General features: G+C 45.3%; 1 protein-coding gene across 1 annotated transcript in view; it reads left to right on the top strand.

Annotated features, from left to right (window-relative positions):
- The window catches only part of LOC122369261 (histamine H2 receptor-like), a 62,330-nt gene that overhangs the window by 36,246 nt on the left and 4,265 nt on the right, over positions 1–21,819 (top strand). Inside the window, exons 2-3 of the mRNA XM_043343863.1 lie at positions 19,511–19,668; positions 20,466–20,570. Coding sequence (XP_043199798.1) covers positions 19,511–19,668; positions 20,466–20,570 — 263 coding nt within the window. The remainder of the gene's footprint in view (positions 1–19,510; positions 19,669–20,465; positions 20,571–21,819) is intronic.

The following is a 21,819-nucleotide window of genomic DNA, read 5'->3' as shown; positions in this document are numbered from 1 at the left end:
ATGTAAGAAAAGGTACCGAAAGTTTGGCGGCGCTGCGCGCCGCCGTTTTTGAGATATCGCAAAAATTCGCGAGGGGGGGGGGGGTAAAATTTACCCCCCCCCAGCCCCGCGCGGGTTAAACGGGTAGTAGGGACTGAGAGTAGTTGGGCTTGGCGTAGTCTTAGTCCCGTAGCCCTTTGTCGTGTGTTTGTTATGAGGCTTGTCAGGTATGAGGGGAGGGGAGGGTCTTTGTATAAAAGTCGATGGAAAAATAGTATGTGTATGCGTCGCCTGTCTGCCAGTCGTTCCCAGCCCAAATCTTTAAGTAGTGCGTCAGTTGATGTTCGAAATAGGGCCCCAGTCACCAGTCTTGCGCAGCGATTTTGTAAAGTTTGCAGTCTCGCTGAGTCAAACAAGGTCAAGTGTCCAGCGTAAATAATGTCGCAATAGTCGAAGTGTGGTCTTATGTATGTCGTAATCATGTCATTCAGCACACGTCTCGGTAAAAATTTCGCAATAGGGTAAACTGGTCCTAAATGATAGTTCACTGTCTTGATGATCGAATTTACATGTTCATGGAAATGTAGATCAGTGGAAAAGGTAAGGCCGAGATGTTTGTGACTTGTTAAGCTTGGTATCCTTTGTCCGTTAAACTTTACTGCTGGATTTGAGTTATTTTGTTTGTTTGTAAATGTTTGCAATACTATTTTTGTGCACTAAAGGTAATAGCCCATTCTGATCCGTATTTACTGATATTGTCTAAATCGTTTTGTAGGGATTGTGAATGTGTTTTGCTGTTCTGTGGATAGGAGGAGTATAGAGAAGTATCATCTGCATAGAAAAGAGTTTCGTTTGTTGTTTTGTTTGATAGGTCATTAAGGTACATCAGGGCGAGCAGAGGCCCAAGAACCGAGCCTTGAGGGCAGCCTGCCATAATTTTTTGTGGATGAGAAAAACTGTTGCCTATTATACTTGGGTTCTGTCTGAAAGGTAACAAGTTAGCCATGATAGAAGTGTGCCGGATATACCGTATTGAATTTCACATTTTGCAAGAAGTGCTTCATGCCAAATTTTATCAAAATATTCAGAAATGTCAAGGAAAATTGCAGTGAAATTTTTGTTGTCATCCAGGGCAGAATACAGTTGATGTGCAGATAAAGAAGTTGAATTTGGGTGCTATGACCCGGCCGATAACCACTTTGCTTTTCAGTTAAGAGGTTATTTTCAATTAAGTGTGTATATATTTTTACAAACACTATTTTTTCTAATATTTTTGATAGGGAGGGAAGAAGACTAATGGGTCTGTAGTTAGTTGGGTCTGAATTTGAACCTTTTTTCTTGAATATTGGAGTTATTGGAGTTATATATTGGAGTTAATATATGAGTTATGGAGAATATTGGAGAATATTGGAGTTACAGACCAGACCGAGGACGGACGGACGGACGGACGGACGGACGGACGGACGGACGGACGGACGGACGGACGGACGGACGGACGGACGGACGGACAGACGGACAGACAGACAGACAGACAGACAGACAGACAGACAGACAGACAGACAGACAGACAGACAGACAGACAGACAGACATTCCCAAGCGAGCAAACGGATGGATAAGTACGGGCATGGGGTGGGCAGATGATAGGAAATTGATTGTATTGATTGCATGAACATCTAAAGCCAGACGTAAAGACATTCCAAAATGCAAACAACTAAAGCGACTTTCTTGTACTTGATATTCAAAATCAGACTGTTAATATAGGAAACCTACATAAATGAGGAGCTGCTATGATATTGTTTTTGCGTTCATGACAGCATCAGTTATTTCAGATTTTGTATTGTTTGCGGTGAGCACCTATTGATCTCGTGCACTTACCTCGTATTGTAGCGGCGTTGTTCGATACAGTGACCCACCTCACCAATCGAGCCGACTGTGGCCGTCGGGCGCCGTCCCATTTCCAGTTACACCCGCCGGAAGCGCCAAGTTGCCATGCGATTCGACCTCCGGCCCGTTGTCGCTGTTATCTCGGTGAACCAGATCTGGCTGAACCCGCCCACGACCCTCCTAGTGGTGTCCCATGAGCCCCTGAACCCATCCCCAGTGCTACCGGCGCGTCGCCACGCAAGACCAACCCCCGGGAAGGTTTTAGATCCCATCCTGCTGCAGTTTCTGTCGGCCAGGCATATGTATGTCATGAAGAGAAAACTTTATCAAAATTAAAAGGCCTTTCATCTTGTTACAGTCGTCGAATGAAGTTTATTCATTTCTCTTTTGGTAGATTTGAAAATATAGGGATAACTTCCACTAGCAATTAGTTTTCACGCCGTAGTCATTCATGTACAGTGTACTATTGTGCATGTACTGCAATTATAAATTGATCAGCTTAGGTCTCAATGCTGAAGCGCAGCTTTCAATCGTGTAAGCTGCGTCTCAGCACCTTCCATTAGAATGCATGGCATATTTTGCGTTCCCAACTCGTAGCGCATTGAGCTGCGTATTGGCAGCCGAAAATATGCTCTCATGTATTCCGATAGGAGGTGGTGAGACGCGATGTGCTTGCTTGAAAGCTGTGTTCCAGACTTGTTCCACTGGTGGGGTAACTTAAATCGGCAGTTGGGGCCAGCTGGGGCATTCCACGATAGATCGTACAACTTTTTTTTCCAATTTGACACCCTCATCTCTCGGAATTGGACGACAATTGGTCCCAGGGGTAATCAGGGGCTCTGAATCCACCTGTAACAATTTCAGGCTTATCAGATGAGTATTTTTGAGTTATGGTGTATGACATTTTTTGGATCTTGCTTTGCAGCGCTAAGTTTGGCGGGCTGTAACTCTAAGACGGATTATTCAAATGCCAAATGTTATATAACATTGAACTTGCAATGAAACAGAGATTAATATGTATTTTTGAAATTTCGAAAATACGCTATTTTTGATATATATAACATATCGAGTTTTCTTTCATTTGTATATTTTGGACTTTGGGACCAAATTTTTTTAAATTTTTATTTCTTAAAAAAATATTTGGCTCATTGTTAAGAAGTATGCAAAAAATTAGGAAGGTGTTCTTTCTATAAGTGTATTTATGTTACGTCACGATAACGGTTTCGAATAGTGATTCCGGGAGGGGAGCTTACAAATGGCGTGTTAAAGCTGCCTAGTGACATCACGGGTTACTGAAATTTCAATTCAAGTCTGAGTCATCTGAAAAAAGTGAAAAGAGGGTTCATTCAACCCTCTTTCCTATAAGCGCGAGGGTGAAAAAGTCTGTTTGGTTCTGACATTGTTTTGGATGCCAATGACCATAGCTGTCCGAGATGAAAGTTACAGGACGCATACATGGTGTCCTCCAGAGGTCTCACAACTTGTATATCTGGGAATTTTTTAAGGTCACATGAGGTCAGGTCGGTCACGTGATATCACTGTTATAAGTCAATGGGGAAATTTAAAAACTGTTATTTTGGCGCCGAGAATGATCTAAAACTATCTCACGTACATGGTATCGTGATTTCATGCATTCCTTGCAAAGTCCAATGCTTCATTTTTGCATTGTTAACCTTGCGTGACGTCATTTATGACGTCACTAGGATCATACGAGTTTTTCGTCAATAACTCCCGATCAAATTGAGCTAGAGAGTCGGGAAAGTCACCAATGGACTTGGGAAGACCTTCCGAATCGAACGATATGCCATATGATACCCTTTGCCCAGCTTCGTGACCTGAGGGGCTCTGACCTGACCTTGACCCGAGGTCAAGTACTTAAGTTGACCGTACCCTAAAAAAAAGTATACCATTCGACGCACTTGAGCTAGGCGAACACAATGATGCCAAAATCGCGGCTCTGCGGCCATTTTTTGCGACGTTATTTACTAAAAACCGAACCCGTAACTTCAGTCACTTGACCTGACCTCAGACGCTACCGGTTAACCTGAGACCTTAAAATCGGGTACCACTCGCTGCGACTTGTAACGGCACACACGTTCGTTTTTTTTTTCCGCGAGGCTCTAGCTCTATTAGAAGCGAAACGGCGTGCTGGGGTCGTATAACCCCTCCGAAACCCATTTTGTTTGCGGGAAAATGAGGAACTTACAGAAAGAAAACCTTTCTAATTTTTGCATGTCGATTTGCAATGACATGAAGTTTATTTTGAGAAAATAAAAATGTGAAAATTTTGGTCCCAAAAGTCATTAGAGGCGAATGAAAAAAGAGTAAGGTTTTTGTTCAACAATGAAAATTTTTCTTTGGAATTTTTAAAAAGTAATATTAATTTTTTATTCATCGCAAGCTTAGTGTTGTCTACCATGTGTTGGTTGCTTAACCCGTTCTTGAGTTATAGGCCATCAAACTCACCGTTACAAGTCAAAGTTAAAAAAAATGTAATGCAATATAACTAAAAATGTTTTGATCTGAGAAGTCTGATATTTTGCCAGGCGTCTTTGGGGCCTATGATTACCCATAGGACCAATTTTCATTAAAATCTGGGAGATGAGGGTGACGGGCCTGGTACGATCTATCGTGGAATGCCCCAGCTGTCAAGCTGATACACAGAGCTGGACCAGGTCACAGGGGTCACTGATGCAGGTCACATTGGGCCGTTAATTAAGTTACAGAGGTTACCTAGGTCACACTTTAAGATATCTGTATCAAAGAGAACACACCAGGCACCCGGATCATACCTATGCACTCATGTATTCGTAGAAAATGATATTCTTGTATATATATATATATATATATTTATTCTTTATTGCACTTAATCTTGTTTGAGTGTTTGTTATCCTTAAATCAGGAAACAGCATTTGTCACTTCGATGTTTACCTTTGCACCAAACTGTTTTCAGCTTTTGCTGTGTTTCGAGTTTCTCGTTCAGTTTTGTTTAAGGTCTCCTAACTTTTTTGATCGGATCGGAATTGAATCGAAGTGCGTCGCCCTCTGGGAGCTGTTGTCGCCTCAATCACCGTCCTCCTCTGAGCGGCCGAGGCCTGCCCGGTGACGGCGGCGGCGTGTTTTTGCCGCGGTCCGCTGGGAGGAGCCACTGGCGCAATCACTGATTAGCGCCGCGCCTGGCGGAGCCGATTTCCCGCGGGAGCCGGCTGTCACCGCCGTAGCCTGTCACTGTCACCACTAACTGCTGTTACTGTCACTGCCACCGCTAACTGAGCTGTCACCGCTAACTGCTGTCACTGTCGTCTGTCACCGCTAACTGCTGTCACCGCTGGCTCCTGTCACTGTCAGGTCAGACATAACATCACTGTCACTGCTAGCTGCTGTCGCCATCATAGCCTGTCACGTCACACACACACACTGTCATTACCACCGCTAACTCCTGTCACTGTCACCGCTGACTCCCGTCACTATTACACAAACTGTCACTGTCACCGCTAAGTGCTGTCACCACCTCTCTTGTCATTAATGACAGACATACTGTCACTGCCACCGCTAACTTCTGTCGCCACTTCTCCTGTCACTGTCACCTAGATTCCTGCACCTATCTGCCATCGCCTATTGATTTGTATAATCCTAATACATAGACAAACCACAAACAAATGTCGGTAACAATTCGGGATGACTGTGTCTCGAACTAACCACTGACGAGTGACGGGCTCAGGCATGTGGAGCAGCTCTGCCTTTGCCTACTTCCGCTTCTCCACGGCACCCCCTTGTCCCCCATCCTCCCCCATTAGCAACAGCCGCCACGTGGGAGGTGAAAGCGCCGCCCTCTCACCTTCGACGCCCCTGGTGTCCCCTTTGAGCAGATGAGTTTTGCATAGGAGGCTGTTCAAGAGTCATCGCGTGCCGTGGCAGGCTTTTCGGCAAAGCGTTCCATCTGAGCCATGCCTGATATGACCTGGCTATGATTGGTGGTGTGATAGGGGGCGTGGAGGAGGTACGGTACCGACCAAGCAACAAGTGATAATGCGTTACAGCGGGTGTAGAACGGGCGCTTACCGACCAAGGGGTGACTGACGCTGGTTACTGCGGCCGAGTCTCTGTAAATTGCTGAGCGGCCGCCGAATAGTAATACACTGTAAAAAAAAATGTTTACTAATTTCCCAATTATCTGGCCACTTCTCACTAACAAAATGCGAGTAGACCACTTTTCACTAGCAAAATGCGAGTCGACTTCAAGGCTACTCGCATTTTGTTATTGAAAAGTGGCCGGATAACTAGGGAATTAGTAAACAATTTTTTTACAGTGTTTGCAACCCAAGCTGAAAACTACTAGGAATCCACTATGAGCCTAATTTGACTAAATCGCACCAAACGTGATCAAATGTGCCGTCATGCAAACGGCTGAAGTCCTAAATGCACGCACAGAACTGGTAAAGTGCGTGGTGACTAAACAACTAGGATGGAAACAACATGAGACAGGTAACAACCAATCAGCTTTTTTTAATTGGTTTAATTGAGGCCTCCTGTTCTGTCTTTTCCTCCATCCTTTCTGTGCCTTTTAATTCACTAATTGCTCAGGCGCGGCTGCTGAAATCCTTCCTCAGTTCTCATGGTGCGCGGGCAGGATGTGTATTGTGTGTGTAATTTAACAGGTAGACTGTGCCGCAATGCTCCGCTGTACAGCGGCACAGCATACCTATACTACATAATCCGCGTGTCTACTCTCTACGCCTTTGGCGCCTGTATTGTCCGGCCCGTTACTGACTGCAAGACATTGCGGGGCTCTCAGGCGATTGGGCGTCTGTATGAGCCCCCAAAACTCGGATAATTAGGCTGAATGGTGCATGGCAAAGCGAACTGACCTGTTATTTTACCTGTTGCATGTTTCAAAGTGGAGGGCTATTTTCATGCGGTAAATCGCCGAACTAGTTATGTATACGTTCACAGAAGGATTGCCGTATCTGACTACAGTCTCTAACAATCTCTGACTCAGTCTCTGACTGTGACTATTGTTTGCTTTTATCCAATTATCACCGGCGTGAACTGAGTACCATCTACCATCATCATTCATTAGCCGCCAGACACCGTGGCCGACGGCTGGACTGCAGCTGCCACCGCCGGCTGCTGCAGCTGGTCCAGCTGTCACTCTCAGCTGCTGCAGCCGGTTCGGTTGTCGCCGGGTGCGGGACAGACCGGAACGTGGTCGCACTGGGAGTCTCTCAGGGTCCGGCCTAATTCTGCTCGACTCACAGTCAGGCGCTCCCAGAGCTGCGTCGTACAGATGTGTCAGCTCCGGCATGGTGACGAATCACAGTCTCGCCGACACCGCCAGGGAGCTCCATGGACCACCGTCTACCCTACGCCGCTCCCAGCGAGCTTAATTTCGTAATCGGTCCGGCTTTGTCGCGAAAGTGGCGCCCATAATCAGCATTTCGATTAGTGGCATGATGAGATTGTGATTAACTGTTCATGCGCACCGAATACTGATGGAGCTTTGAAGTGGGTCAGAGTCGTGGACTGACCGAAAATCTGTCCTACGGTGGTGTGATGAAGATTTTGACCTCGATTGTAGCAGACACGTAGCTACAAATAGACGTCAACTCGGGCTTACTTTGGATGAATCTAAATATTGTATAGCTGGATCTTGATTACCAGCAAGCTCAAATATGATCAGGGGACGCAGTATTAATAACTTCGTTTGATGGTTTTTAACAATTTTTAAAGACAAGCGATGCTGGACATACGAGTGCCTCGTATTAGATAGGTACTCAGTCAATTAGGGTTTCACCATTGAGTAGCTCTCCGCATAAATACTGTGGCAACAATAAGAAAGCTTAGTTTAGTAAAACTCACTTTTAGAGTTTTACTTTTGACTTTCATTTCAAACTTACTAGGAACACTTTATTACATTATGTTATATATGTAGTAGTTCGTACCTATGAGTGAAGTATTATGTCAACGGAGCTTAACAACCAAGCGCGTTCCTTCTCAGCACCTTTTCCACTTTCCAGTACATACCTTGAACCGGTACATCACGATAATGCAGTTTAAGTAGAAATCTTCCTAGCATCACTAATCCTGGGTATCACCGTAAATTTGTTGTTAAGCTTCCAAGCTTCCAAGCTTCCCAAATGTGCGCCAGCCGCTTTAGTTTGCTGTTCCGGTTGGACAACCCTAAACCGACTCGGATTGATGTGTAGGGCATCTACGGGACACGAAGCTTTCAGCTCCTTTACACACATGTCCGAACACGCACGCACATGTACTGTGTTAAAAAGACAGACTTTGAGACAGGCGGACTGACAAACCGTCACTCACTTACAGACAGACAGACAGACAGACAGACAGACAGACAGACAGACAGACGCACAGACACCCAGGCAGCGCTTACATTCACAGGCAGACAGACAGCGGCGCACAAGCGAGTCATCGATGGCGCGACGAAGCGGACTAGTAGGCCATTCGTTAGCGGGACACCCTCCATCGACCCTGTGCTCCTCGACTGCGTGCGGACGCCTCTCAGGCTGGCTCGTTACGCGTGTAGTTTCTTCCCACCCCTCCCCAGCTCCTCCACTGGGAGGGATCGGGACCCTCTCCCACCTCCGCACTATCGGCTGACTGACCCAGTGCGACCAGAGGGTCTGGGTGCCTCCCCCGCCGCCGCCGCTGCCGTTCCAGCTGAGCGCTGATGACGCCCTCTCTCCCTCGGCGCTGCGGCTGGGGAGGGTGGGCTGCGGGCCGCCTCTGATGGCGGGGGACAGGCGTGAGTCGCGATTTCCGGACCCGGGATAGATCGGCGTCGGTCGCGGCGCTCGGCTCGGTAGCCGCTCTCCTCCCGTGGGCCGACCGAGGGCGGTCCGAGGGCGCCCATATGGCGGAGGGGGCGCCACGGGCCGACCGTCGCGGCGACCTGCAGCCCTCCATTGTGTGTGGCGGCGGCCACGGCAGATGGGCGCAGCCGTGAGCGGTGAATGATGAATGCACCGGACATCCAGCGTCTCCCGTAATGAGTAAAGAACTGCACCGAGAAAGCGAGAAAGAGACAGAGAGACGCGAGAGGCAAATAGAATATGGGAGAGAGAGAGAGAGAGAGAGAGAGAGAGAGAGAGAGAGAGAGAGAGAGAGAGAGAGAGAGAGAGAGAGAGAGAGAGAGAAAACACAAGGAAGGAAAGGGAAGCGATGGGATACATGAGGCAGGGCATCTACGTACTTGATGACACACTATTCGCGACGATCATGACAATCCGTGACAGACAGATCACCCACTGTGACAGTTTCGTTCCGTGACAGGTCATACTTGACACTTCCGTTCCGTAATATTTCTTCCGTGATGATCGATATGTTTTGTGACTGTTGTTCGACAGCAGCACATGCTTGGATATGCCTCCAAGATAGCTATGATCCATGGCGTTGTTTATCTATCACGGACGTTATGTTATCGCAAGTGCGGGCAAAACATTGAACTTCATTGAATGTCATGTTGATAATAGTTAAGAGATATAGATAATAGTAATAGGTGAGTGCTGCCTCAATCGTCCAGGTTTGTACGAGCCTGGCCAATAACAAATGTAACAGCTGAATGATGGGAAATCGATTGCTCAATGAACTTGCTTGATTACTGAACTTGCTGGTTCAAAAGTTATCTGAGCGGTCGTGGCCAAATGGTTCGAGGTGGTTCTGAGGTTCTTCCCGTGAAATTCGGTGTCCCACAAGGATCAATCCTGGGACCTGTTCTCTTCAGTCTAGTCACAGCTGACCTACCAAATTGTATACCTCATGACCGCGTTATATGCTATGCAGATGACACTCAGCTTTTGGACAGCTCGCCGACAGACAGCGAAAGTCTCATCCAGTTCAAAAGGCGTTTGGAATCTTCAATGGTCTCAGTGCAGACATGGTTCACTACCAACTCGTTTAAAATGAACGTAGCCAAAACTGATTTCATTCTGATTGGCACATCATCAGCTTTGCAGAGAGTCTCTGATTTCAAACTTGACTTCTGTGAAAGTTCGCTTGAACCTTCAGACAACATTAAAGTATTGGGAGTGAAAATAGACCAAACGTTATCCTGGCAAAAACACGTTACAGAAGTTTTACGACGCTGCTACTCAATTCTATCGTCCTTAAACAGGTTCCGGCGTCACTTTTCTGCTGAGGCTCTTATTCTGATTATCCAGGCACACGTCTTTTCCCAGATATTGTACTGCTTGCCATTTTGGGGTGGGGCCTGCAAAAACCAAATATCTCGCGTTCAGAAAGTAATAAATTTCGCAGCCCGTGTAGTAACCGGAACACGCCGCCATGAGCACATCACACCCACCCTAAGTGCGCTTCAGTGGCCAACAATTGAAGAGCTCATCAAGGAGCGTGATTGTTTAAAAGTATTTCGCGCTTTGAATAACTGCGACGCCCCCAAAGCTCTAAAAAGGATGTTTCACCAAAGATCAGACATAACCACTCGAGTGATCCGCCTGGCATGTACCAATCGGCTCCACCTTCCAAAAGTGCGTCTGTCTATTACACAACGATCTTTCCCGTACCGAGCCGCAACTGAATGGAATCGACTTCCAATAGAAACTACACAAACAGCGTCAGAAAAAGAATTCAAGAAAAAACTTAGGTGCAAAAACGCGTGAACCATACCAGCTCACTTGCTCAGGGATCGTATCACGGATCGCGTATATACTGTGTAATGTGTAGTGTGTACTCTGTGCCTTGCTGTGCGCCATGTAGTGTATGTTACCGTACGTTGCCGTGTACAGCCCTCAGCAGACTGCGTGGTAGGTATTCTTTTTTTCGACAAAACCGGTGATAACTCAAAGACTATGTTATCAGTCGGTCGGAACTCACTGCAAATAGATGCGCCATGCTCCACTTCTTCGATTAGGTCTATCACTAGACAAAGTATACGCCTTGTGTGGCAACAAAATGCAAAAGTCTGTTTTGGGGGCAAATATAAACTGTTGGATTTTGTTGCCAAACTGGATAGAAAATGAACACGATGATACTGCCAATCTAAGGTGCTAAGTCTCGCGCGTCATACTGTTACGATTTCCGAGTGACCGATGGCATAGTATTCGCGTTATTCTCGGTTTTGTCGAAAAAAGAATACCTACCACGCAGTTTGCAGAGGGCTCTACATCTGTGTGGAAATTTGTGTTTACATTACTGCCGTGTACAACTCTACCATGTTCAAAATGTCCTGAAAAACTGTGGGAACACGGAAGGACATTTAATGTTAATACAATACAAAAATTACTATAGCTCCAAACCAGTCGCTAAACAGAGAAACTGTGCCCAGGCATCCAAAACATGTGATTCTAGCTAGGTGTTTTCTGGTTTTCGGCTTAAACCTACACGATGGCTAGTTAATCTATGCGAGTATTAAATGCGTCAATGTTAACGATTATAGTTCTGCTTATAGTTATGCAATCAACTCCCAACTGTGAAAAGCGATAATGTGAACACATATATATTGCACAAACCGGTTTCGATATCACTTCATCAGTGTGCAAATATATAAATAAAACACACAAAATACAAAACGGAGACGAAATAGGTACAGCACGTACAGCAGAGCAAATTAATTTCAAATACATTCATATGACCTCATGTGATTGAGATCCCAAGACGCTTCCGCACCAAAAGAACGGCTAAACTTTTTCCCAATCGTATGTCACCAGCTTTGGAATTTACACACAAACAAGATTCAATGAGGGACGATTCAATCGTTTTTCTATCGGACCTACTTAACCTATCTCGTATGATCTCAGTGCGATCCCAATCAGGTAGACTACCACACTTTTCGGCATGTTTCACCATTGCATTGTTAATATTGTGGTTCCTAAAATCTCTCTTGTGCTCCGTTAACCTGTTCTGAAGCCCTCTCGACGTTTCACCGAAATAAGGCTGTGTACACCCCTTGCACGGTATTTTATACACTAAACTTGTTTCACTACGGTCACACTTTTTCTTTTTTGCTACAACCTGACCAATCTTCTCCCCACCCTTTTCCACAATCTGAATATCGGAGCACTTCAACATCTTTGATAATGCTTCACAATTATGTGACCTGGGTACAACAACTATAGCGTTCTTTGTCTTTCCGTTTGTTTCGTTTCCCGTCCTATTCTTGATCCTTTTTGCCTTATTATAGCATTCAATTATAAATGCCCTGGGGTACCTCAAACCTCTAAAAACGTCAGTGATATGATCACATTCTTCCTTCAGATTTTCGGGACTACATATTCTCATCGCTCTGAGGAAGAATCCAATCACTACCCCCGATTTCGTTCTCCTGCTATGAGCTGAAAAGAAATGAATATAGTCCTCTTTGTTTGTGATTTTCCTATACACTTTGTATCTGATGCCGCTGGGCGTCCTCTCAATATGGACATCTAAGAAAGGTAAAGTATTGTTAGTTTCTTCTTCTAATGTAAACTGGATCCTCCTTTCCACAGCGTTCAGCTCAGCTAACTTTTCACTAAGATCAAGATTGTCTGGCACAACTAACAGGATGTCATCAACATACCTATACCAAACAACATCACCTCCCATGACGTTAAAATAATGGTCGGTCTCCATCATCTCATAGCAGGAGAACGAAATCGGGGGTAGTGATTGGATTCTTCCTCAGAGCGATGAGAATATGTAGTCCCGAAAATCTGAAGGAAGAATGTGATCATATCACTGACGTTTTTAGAGGTTTGAGGTACCCCAGGGCATTTATAATTGAATGCTATAATAAGGCAAAAAGGATCAAGAATAGGACGGGAAACGAAACAAACGGAAAGACAAAGAACGCTATAGTTGTTGTACCCAGGTCACAGAATTGTGAAGCATTATCAAAGATGTTGAAGTGCTCCGATATTCAGATTGTGGAAAAGGGTGGGGAGAAGATTGGTCAGGTTGTAGCAAAAAAGAAAAAGTGTGACCGTAGTGAAACAAGTTTAGTGTATAAAATACCGTGCAAGGGGTGTACACAGCCTTATTTCGGTGAAACGTCGAGAGGGCTTAAGAACAGGTTAACGGAGCACAAGAGAGATTTTAGGAACCACAATATTAACAATGCAATGGTGAAACATGCCGAAAAGTGTGGTAGTCTACCTGATTGGGATCGCACTGAGATCATACGAGATAGGTTAAGTAGGTCCGATAGAAAAACGATTGAATCGTCCCTCATTGAATCTTGTTTGTGTGTAAATTCCAAAGCTGGTGACATACGATTGGGAAAAAGTTTAGCCGTTCTTTTGGTGCGGAAGCGTCTTGGGATCTCAATCACATGAGGTCATATGAATGTATTTGAAATTAATTTGCTCTGCTGTACGTGCTGTACCTATTTCGTCTCCGTTTTGTATTGTGTGTGTTTTATTTATATATTTGCACACTGATGAAGTGATATCGAAACCGGTTTGTGCAATATATATGTGTTCACATTATCGCTTTTCACAAACGTCAAACTGTCATACCACAACTCCCAACTCTTATGTAACCCATGACTGCGACGATGCATGTGTCATTTCTGTCATTTCTGAGATCGGCTAAATTGAGCTTCCGAATGAGAAAACCATCTAGGACTAATTGCTTGAGCGAAGAGTTCCATCCTCAGCTCAGCCAAAATGCAAAATCATTGAGTTTCTTTAAAAATTATCCTGCTATAAAATATAAATATAACATGAATATGAATAGAACAAGAACCCTGACCTAAACGCTAGCACCAGGCGGAATGAAATGTTAAAATATTGATTCTCTTCAAGCAGCCATTTATAAAGAAAGTTATCTGATTATTTCCTCCAGCCAAGACCATTACATTCCTTCTATGTATAGTCTGCGGAGATCCGTTTCATTCGTAATAAAAGACGCCGCAGCTGCTGGATCAGATCAGGTGCTGACGACGGCAGCAAAAGGCTGACCAGATGTGAGATAGAAGCCGGCAGTTTTCGAAGATAAATCCTTAAGCCTGCCAGGTTATTTTCGTTCGGTCCGATGCTAGGTATCCCGCGAGAAGTTTGTCATTTTCTATTTAGTTAGGTGGTCTTCAGTCTACTCAAACGTAATTTTTAAGTTGAATGCCTGTGGCCTATTTTCAGTAAAAACGGATGCATTTTTATTTTAATTTTGTGTCGACATATGTTATCATTTCATCCACTTCAAGCACACTCATAAGGCAAGATTCTGCTCAAATATTATTCGTGGACCGGTAAATGGAAGCGACCGTGCCCGTGGCAACCGGTCCAGTAGGTACCCTGTAGATAAATAAATCCTTATTCTCAGGCAGTTATGACGCATTTTTTTATAAACCTTAAGACGAATTTAAAGTTCCCGTTGAACATTCAGGTGTACATCGAAACGTTGTAGGAAAAATAACAAAAATAAAATAAAAGGAAGGCTGCAGCCTGCATGTCACAAAGTTGTCCTCCTCGAGGGACAGGCCATCCAGTCTCGCAAACGGTCACTCCACCGCACGTAGGCATGCCCCTGAGGAGCTACTCGCGTCGAATAAAGGTAGCCCTTCAGTCCGGAACAGGGGGTTTAATGCGTTAAGAAGAATGATTTTTGCCTCCTGAGGATGGAACAGAGTGAGTGGGTTCAGAAAAATAAGGACAATATTTCTATTCGCTCCCATAGGCATCCGGGATATTCATCGTTCCTTTCCAGAGACGTCCAGTGAAAGAACCGAATCGCTCATTTTATACGCCTAGCAGAATTAATCTATAATACCCCCGAATATCCCCGGCGAGGCCCATGGGACCCCCCTCCCCATCTCCCCTCGTCTCTGGATCGGCTTCCCGAAGACGGTGACGTCGCTGCTAGTACAATAGCTGCAGCGGCCTTTGTCGGCCGGTCTCCGGACCATTGTGCGTGTTCTGAGGTGTGCGCTGCTCAGCTCAGACGGACCGCGCTCAGCACGATGGCGGAACACGCACCTGGTCTCAGCGCCAGCTCAGCAGCCTCTCAGCAGGCGGTCAGCGGGCAGAGGAGCGGTCAGCAGCGAGCTGAGATTTCTCTGGTGCCTTACTCAGCCATTGTTATCAGAATGGAGGGAGTGCTTTCACTGGGCGCCACATTAGTCATCACATGCAACAGAGATGCTTGGTGTCTAAAAGAATCTCTTTTTAATTGATTATTTTTTAACAAAACCCGTGAACTGGTACAGTGCTAACTGGCACAACACAACAGTAAAAATGTGTGCAAGGTATTACACACGGATAATACTATAGTGTATGAATAATGGGTTAATCAAAAAGTGGTGTTCAGTAACGCTTAGTGTTCGTGAAACTCTTGTTCCTTGATTTTAACCCGGCAGTTGCTGGGGTATTTCGCCACCCACCGTTTGCTGGGGGGGGGGGGCGTTAAACGCCCCCAGCCGGATAACTCGAGAACCAATAGGCGCAGCGAAACGCACGAGGCGGCAAACGAAAGAACGCGACAAGACGCTTCAGATGAGTACTTTAAAGTTGAATTTTGAGGTCACAGGTCAGGTCAAGGTCAGGTCAAACACCTGAAATCGGACTTTCAGTAGCATGGACTTCAGGACTTCGCAATGGGCGCCTCTCGTCATAAACTCTGTCAAAACGGTGCACAATCCATCATATAAGGCCTACAACAGTGTCAGCTCCATGCAGGGGTCAGTCAAGCATAGGTCAGGGTCAAGGTCAGGTCAACCGGGCAGGCACATTATCCCCGAAAATAAAAACTGATATTCGCAACCTGTGACACATGTTTTATGGGTAATTTGGGGCGTAGAACACGATGGTGACATTCATTTCATCATATGTGTACGTGTTTGGCTAAAAAAGTTCAATTTAAGAAATTCATGTATCATGGTCGTGAAGTAATTATGAGAAATTGCCAAGATTCAGTTCAAGATTTTGGAAAATGCAGAACGATAATCAATAATCGAAGATAGCCATTTCATTCTTCATGGTATTGGCAGTCTAATGGCGTTTACGGCATGTCTATATGTCTGTTCTGTGATTTTATATGATTTTTTGAACATATGCCGTTTTTGGTCGAAAACTCAGAAAACATGACGTCACTAAAACCTCGATATCTCAAAAATTTTCTGACCGATTTTTTTGAAACTTTGTCACAATACACTTCAATCAATTCCCTACAGGTACCCAAAATTTGGCGCGCCTGCGGCGAACCGTTTTAATGCTATGCGCGACGAAAAAAGTGGGGGCGTTTAACGCCCCCCCCCCCCCCCCAGCAACTCGCGGGTTAAGTTATACTGAAATCCAGCACGTCCCCTTCTCTCTATGCAGGCTCGAAATCGCACGCCTGTTGAAATGGCGTTAGCTAATGGTTCCGGTACGTTGTAATTATGTGCAATGCTTGTCGCGCCGACTGGTAGATTTGTCTCCGTCAGACCCACAGGGGTTTGGATTGCTCCTCGTAATGTTTCAGCCGCAGATCCACAAGTCGGCGTAATTATTGCGACTTGCAATTTGGGAGAGATATGCGATAAGCCACCATGCTTAATTGAATTTATGTGTGGTGCTGCCAAGATACCACAAATGATTTCAAGGGCTAGTCAAGGCTGTGAAGATCGCGAGCTTCATTTTACGTCACTGTTGCGGAACTTATGGTACATCTGCTGTGCTATCTAAATGAACGTAAGTACACCCGTGTATTCCTCCCGTGTTAACGGAAATTTAAGGAAAGTTGGTTGGGCCTTTGGTCAAGTGCCGTTGTAATACCGCTTACCTTGCTGCCGTTGCCAGACTGCCTCTGATCTGGAGTGCCGTTTGATACTCCCTGATGCCATTTTGGTCCGTCTCTGATTCGGTGTCCTTTGACGCCGTCTGTTGCCCTTTTGATGCAGCCTGCTCGGGGTCAGTACCACACCGCTCGCGATGACAGATGCCCTGGTCGGTTAGTATGCGGGCCACGACAGCCAATGCCCAATGTTTGCCGTCCCGCGCACCAAAGGCCACCTGAGGAGCATACTGGTCGGCTGGCGAGCGCGGCTGGCTCATTGTTTATCGATGGCTGAAGTAATTGTGGCTCTGTGAGGCGCCTTATGAGTTGGCCTTTTTTCATCGGAGTGCGTGAGCTACGAAGGTCGAGTTTTATCCATCATCATAGTTGGTTCTTCGGTGTATGTTTGTAGGTGGATGATTGGCTGATGGTGTTGGGAGGATGCACTGATGCTTTGATCTACATATCATTGTAACGGCTCATAATTTTTCTAAGGAAGTATATGTTGCCACCACCTTCCAATGATTTGTCGCCCTTTCCGTAAATCCAGCGAACCACGGGTCTTAGTGATGTTTTGGTATATCCCACTCCACCCGAGCTCAATGTGTGATTCTCTTCCTTCTATAACTGATTTTGGAATAATTTACTGACTGCGTTGCTCATGCAAGATTGCATTTTGAATTAAGTCGCCAAGTTTATGAATACATTTTTAATGGAGCACAAATAAATACTTGTTAATAAATCCATGTTAATGCCGTATTAAATGAGGAAGTTCAGCACGCCACCACTCTTTGTAAGTACGTAAGTATGTACTTACATATGCAGTAACCACAATGCGCAGCAGGAAGCATATTCGCACAGAGTGGTTTAAAAGTTTTAAACGTTGAATGCCCGTCAGGCGTCACATTGCGGGCGTACGGCCCTCCAGGCATGAAGTGTTTGGTTGCCAGCTTTACAATAATTTCACAATAGTCGATCTGCGTTGATGAAGACATCTATTGGTTGGTTAAAACCATTACCAAAGTGTCCGCACAGAACGGCATATTCTCATTTTTATTGAGTCATTTTTCTGGAGTGGCTCTGTCATTCAAAGTAATAATACCAAAAACATACCGCCTAACCAACCGCTCTTTTGCTGGAGGGCCAAACATCCCTTCACTCCCGTCCCACAAGCTTCCCGACAATTCCAAGAAAGACAATCCTCTTCGCGGACCGCCGAGATGGGCGTGCGTTTGGCTGACGGCTCTGCACTGCTATCAGCGAGAGATATAGCCGATGACGTCCACTTCCTGACACATCAATCAAACAGCGGGAGCCGAGGGCGAGCCTGCGCTGGGATCCGGCAGCGAACCTCGTGCCGCGCTGCGTTGGCGAGCCGCGGGCCTCGCCGTGGCGCGTGGGCTAGCCTCGCCGACGCAGTCGTGGGTCGCACCCTTAGCTGGCCAAACGCGTCGAGCTATGAGCAGGGTAACTAGCTGTCATACCTGATTAACGGTGAAAAAAAAAACTTGAAGAAATACGTGCATATGGAAATGCATAAAATCTCTCGTCGTAAGGCGTTGATCAGAGAGAAATGCAAACACTTTGCTGTTCCCTAGATGATGATTCTTGCAGGCAAAAGTGCTGGGAAATTAATAACTATATCGCTAGGAATTCATGGTGAATCGTGTGGCGAAAGACAGTGGTCTCAGATGTCATATTGCATAGGTTTTTGGCAGAGAGATCGATATAGGAAAGGTGGCGTGGACAAAACAAAATCGAATAGGATATTTTCGAAGACATTGGATGCAAGATGGATAGAATCCCAGATAAGATTAAACTCCTACTCGCCGGAAACCGCACCGACTGCTAAATCAAGAGCTCTTTTTAGGACAACGAGCCACCATTCGTTTCATTCCCTGTCTGTAACTAGACTTTGTCAACACTTCACGCTGACCTAATGCCTTCATCAGTTAGAGAGACGAGCTAGAGTCATTCAGGATGTCAAACTTGCGGCGAAGACACATCGCTCGCGTCACACTTTTTGGAAAAATTGTGTCAAAATGGGGTCAACCTCTGGTCACTCGTGTGCCACGTCTGGAGAAATATGAGGTGAAACTGGGTCGGCCACTGCAGCTGGTTTAGGCACCATCTATACCGGACCTCTGTGACTCTGAACAGAGCCTCGTTTGCACCTTGTTGTTGCGCGTTTGCACCTTGTCCAAATGACATGCAACAGTTATCCTTGCGGACTGAGAAAGTGTTCGATATTTTAAAGTATGTATACGGCATGCAAACAAAATTATTCCCTTAGGGCACACTAAACCATTATTTTCGTTACGCAATTCTTAACCCCACGCCTTATATAGGATACTTACAAGTTACAACTGAATCAAGGCTTGAGACTGCTGATCCAAGAACAAACTTGTGGCGTAATTGGATGGGCGACAACGGAATGAAGTAACCATTTACTCCACTCTCGGTTCCTACAGGAAATGTTCAGAGATGAAAGTACGTACAGCGTCGGCAGAGGAGCGTCGACAGCCGTCGTAGTTGGTACACTGGATGAGGTCTGAAAACCGGAGTGAAGTGATGGGAAGTGAGCTGAACTCAGTTGATTAGTGCCGATTTTTTCACATCGGTACTGAAATAATGTGAGCTCATATGCATCTCAGTCTTAAGGTTTGCACGGATGTGATTGCGTTTCATGTGTACGTTATCCGGTTAATGCGTTACCTGTGATCCTGATTCCTGGCCTGCGTGCATACGTGCATAGGCATTTGAAGTACTTTAATGTCTTTCTAATATTGACAGTGCCTCATACTCGTAAACTAATGCTTATTTTCAGCCGGAGGATGCATGTAAGCTTAAATTGTGTAAGTACATACATGCGGACTTACCTGTTTGTAATCGAGCTTCGAGAGCCCGCTGTGACGTCATACTTTCCTTTCTCGGCAGACGAGTGGCCGCTGAACGCCGCCTGGTGCAACTTTTACGTGACCTGTGACGTGCTGGCGTGCACGGCGTCCATCTGGCACATGAGCTTCATCTCGCTGGGACGGTACCTGGGTATCCGCGACCCGCTGAAAAATCAGCCGCGTAACACATTTCGACAGGTGAGAGGGAGGCGCAATGCTACTGGGTAACTTAACTGCAAGATATGACTGCAAAATGCAAAATAGGTAACTTAACTGAGCATGGTTCCGAACAAAAATTCGCCGATTTAAAAAGTGCGAAATATAACTTCAAAGATCAGGGCACACATGTAAGGTACTTAAAGTTGTTTCAACGTTGTTTTTAACTTTAAATGTAAGATAAAGTTAAATGATAGTTGTCATGATAGTTGAGTTGATAGTTAAATGATAGTTGTCAGTAGAGAGAATTGGCACATCTCAGCAACCAATATTCATGAATCCTTTGCAAAAGTCAATTTTTGGCAAGGCCTGGCTCGCGTCTTTGGATTCCCTGGACCAACTCAGGCCTCCATCATATTCTCATTTAGGTCACGAACGGCAGTTTTCAACAAAACACGCTTGAATTCGTGCGCATAATGTCAGACTTTTGATTGAATGGCACCCAGTGCCTGCAGTGTGGGCTTGACATTTGCATCTGTGTAATGTCCTGCTGGGCTCTATGTTCAGTCTCTGAAGAGCAAATGTTGCGTGCCGGGTAGACGACTTAAAAGGCCATTGCGCCAGGGATTAGTGATATGCTAGGGCGGACTCTATAGCGACAGGCCAAAGATATGTGGTTACATTATAGAAAGCGCCATTTCACGACTTTGCGGAAGCCTGTCTTACGCCTCTCATGTCTCAAAGGTCAGCAGGAATAAAAGCGTTTCCGTGTTGGTGTTGCGAGTCGACTGATTCTCGTCTGGTGCGACTGACTTCTCGTGCTGGTGCTGGTGCTCCAGGTGGTGACCCGGGTGGTGCTTGTGTGGCTCTTGTCACTCGGCATCTCCAGCATCGTCACCATCATGGGCATCGTCAACCTCGACAACATCATGCCGAATCCGAAGGTGAGTGAACGTCATTCTCAGAGAATGTATGTAGGTGTCTACATTTATGGTTCCGTCGTTTTTTCCGCTGCATTGTCAATTTAATCCAAATGTGTTTTATATTGTGTTTTGTGTTTTCATTGCAAATGTCCCCCTAGAGAGGTAGCTCAGGTTGGGATTTTCAATAGAAAATCACAATTCTAAAGAATAGTGATGTGAATGTTCTTAATTGAAAAGTCCCAACCTTAATGTGTTTTAATTGCACCAGCTCTGTTGATTTTAAGACTTCGAACCTATTCAAACAAATTGTGCTTAGTCTGGAAGCATTATCACAGGTAAACGGAAAAAAATGTTTGGTAGGGAATAAAGGAGAACGAATTAATCCCCACCACCACAGGATGTTCGATAACATGCATCAGAAGCTTAGCTGACCCACTTGGTTAGACACTAAGGAAGATTAAATCGACATTTGGTGGGATAAAGACGGGCTAGATGGAAATGGATTACTGAATATAGAATGAGAAAGATTCCCATGCCAGCCGTTTCCACTTCCAGTACTACTAACGATGTTTTGTGCTATAAACGATCATAGACTTCAATATATCGCAGACTTCTCAATATAGCTCATGAGTTATTCAATGAACTATAGTACGATACAATCTACTATAATACCCAGGACACTACTTTGGTGCACAGACGTGTGAGCTACCATGGCCTACAGGGGGAGTTGAAGGAAGAGAGAAGAGAGGACTCGTGAGTTTGATCAATTCACCACTCCAATTGAGCCAGTCAATTTGTCAAAGTGTTTACTTAGTGTTAACACTTGCAGCCGCCAGTGATGAGTGAACTGTCATGAATTTAAAAGGTTTAAATATTTACGTGTAACAACTAACAAGCTCTAGAAACGTCCAAAGGGTATATTACCCATTCAAAAATGTCCACCATGTAGCTCTGAAGGCTGAAGCACCTTAGATGAAACAGCGAGGCTTATATAGAGGTCTATATGCAAATTGTATTTCATGGTTAAGCATTTACAAGACCATTGCTGAAGGACGCTTAGTAATTCGATCTAGGAATTTCACCAGCCCAGAGCCCATTACTATTGCATTGACGAAAGTGGGTAGTGTGACATCCATCCAACCCAAATCGTCGACAGTGTGAGGCTTATGGGCGCATTGTCCTCCAAGTTCAAGCTTTGTTTCTAATTTCCTCATAATTCTTTCTCTGAGGGAATGTTACATAACGATTTAAAACGGTTAGTCTTGCAAAG

Source organism: Amphibalanus amphitrite, unplaced genomic scaffold, assembly GCF_019059575.1.
Source record: "Amphibalanus amphitrite isolate SeventyFive unplaced genomic scaffold, NRLGWU_Aamphi_draft 000033F_arrow, whole genome shotgun sequence".
NCBI classification, from domain to species: Eukaryota; Metazoa; Arthropoda; class Thecostraca; order Balanomorpha; family Balanidae; genus Amphibalanus; species Amphibalanus amphitrite.
This window is presented reverse-complemented; position numbering and strand designations above follow the sequence as displayed.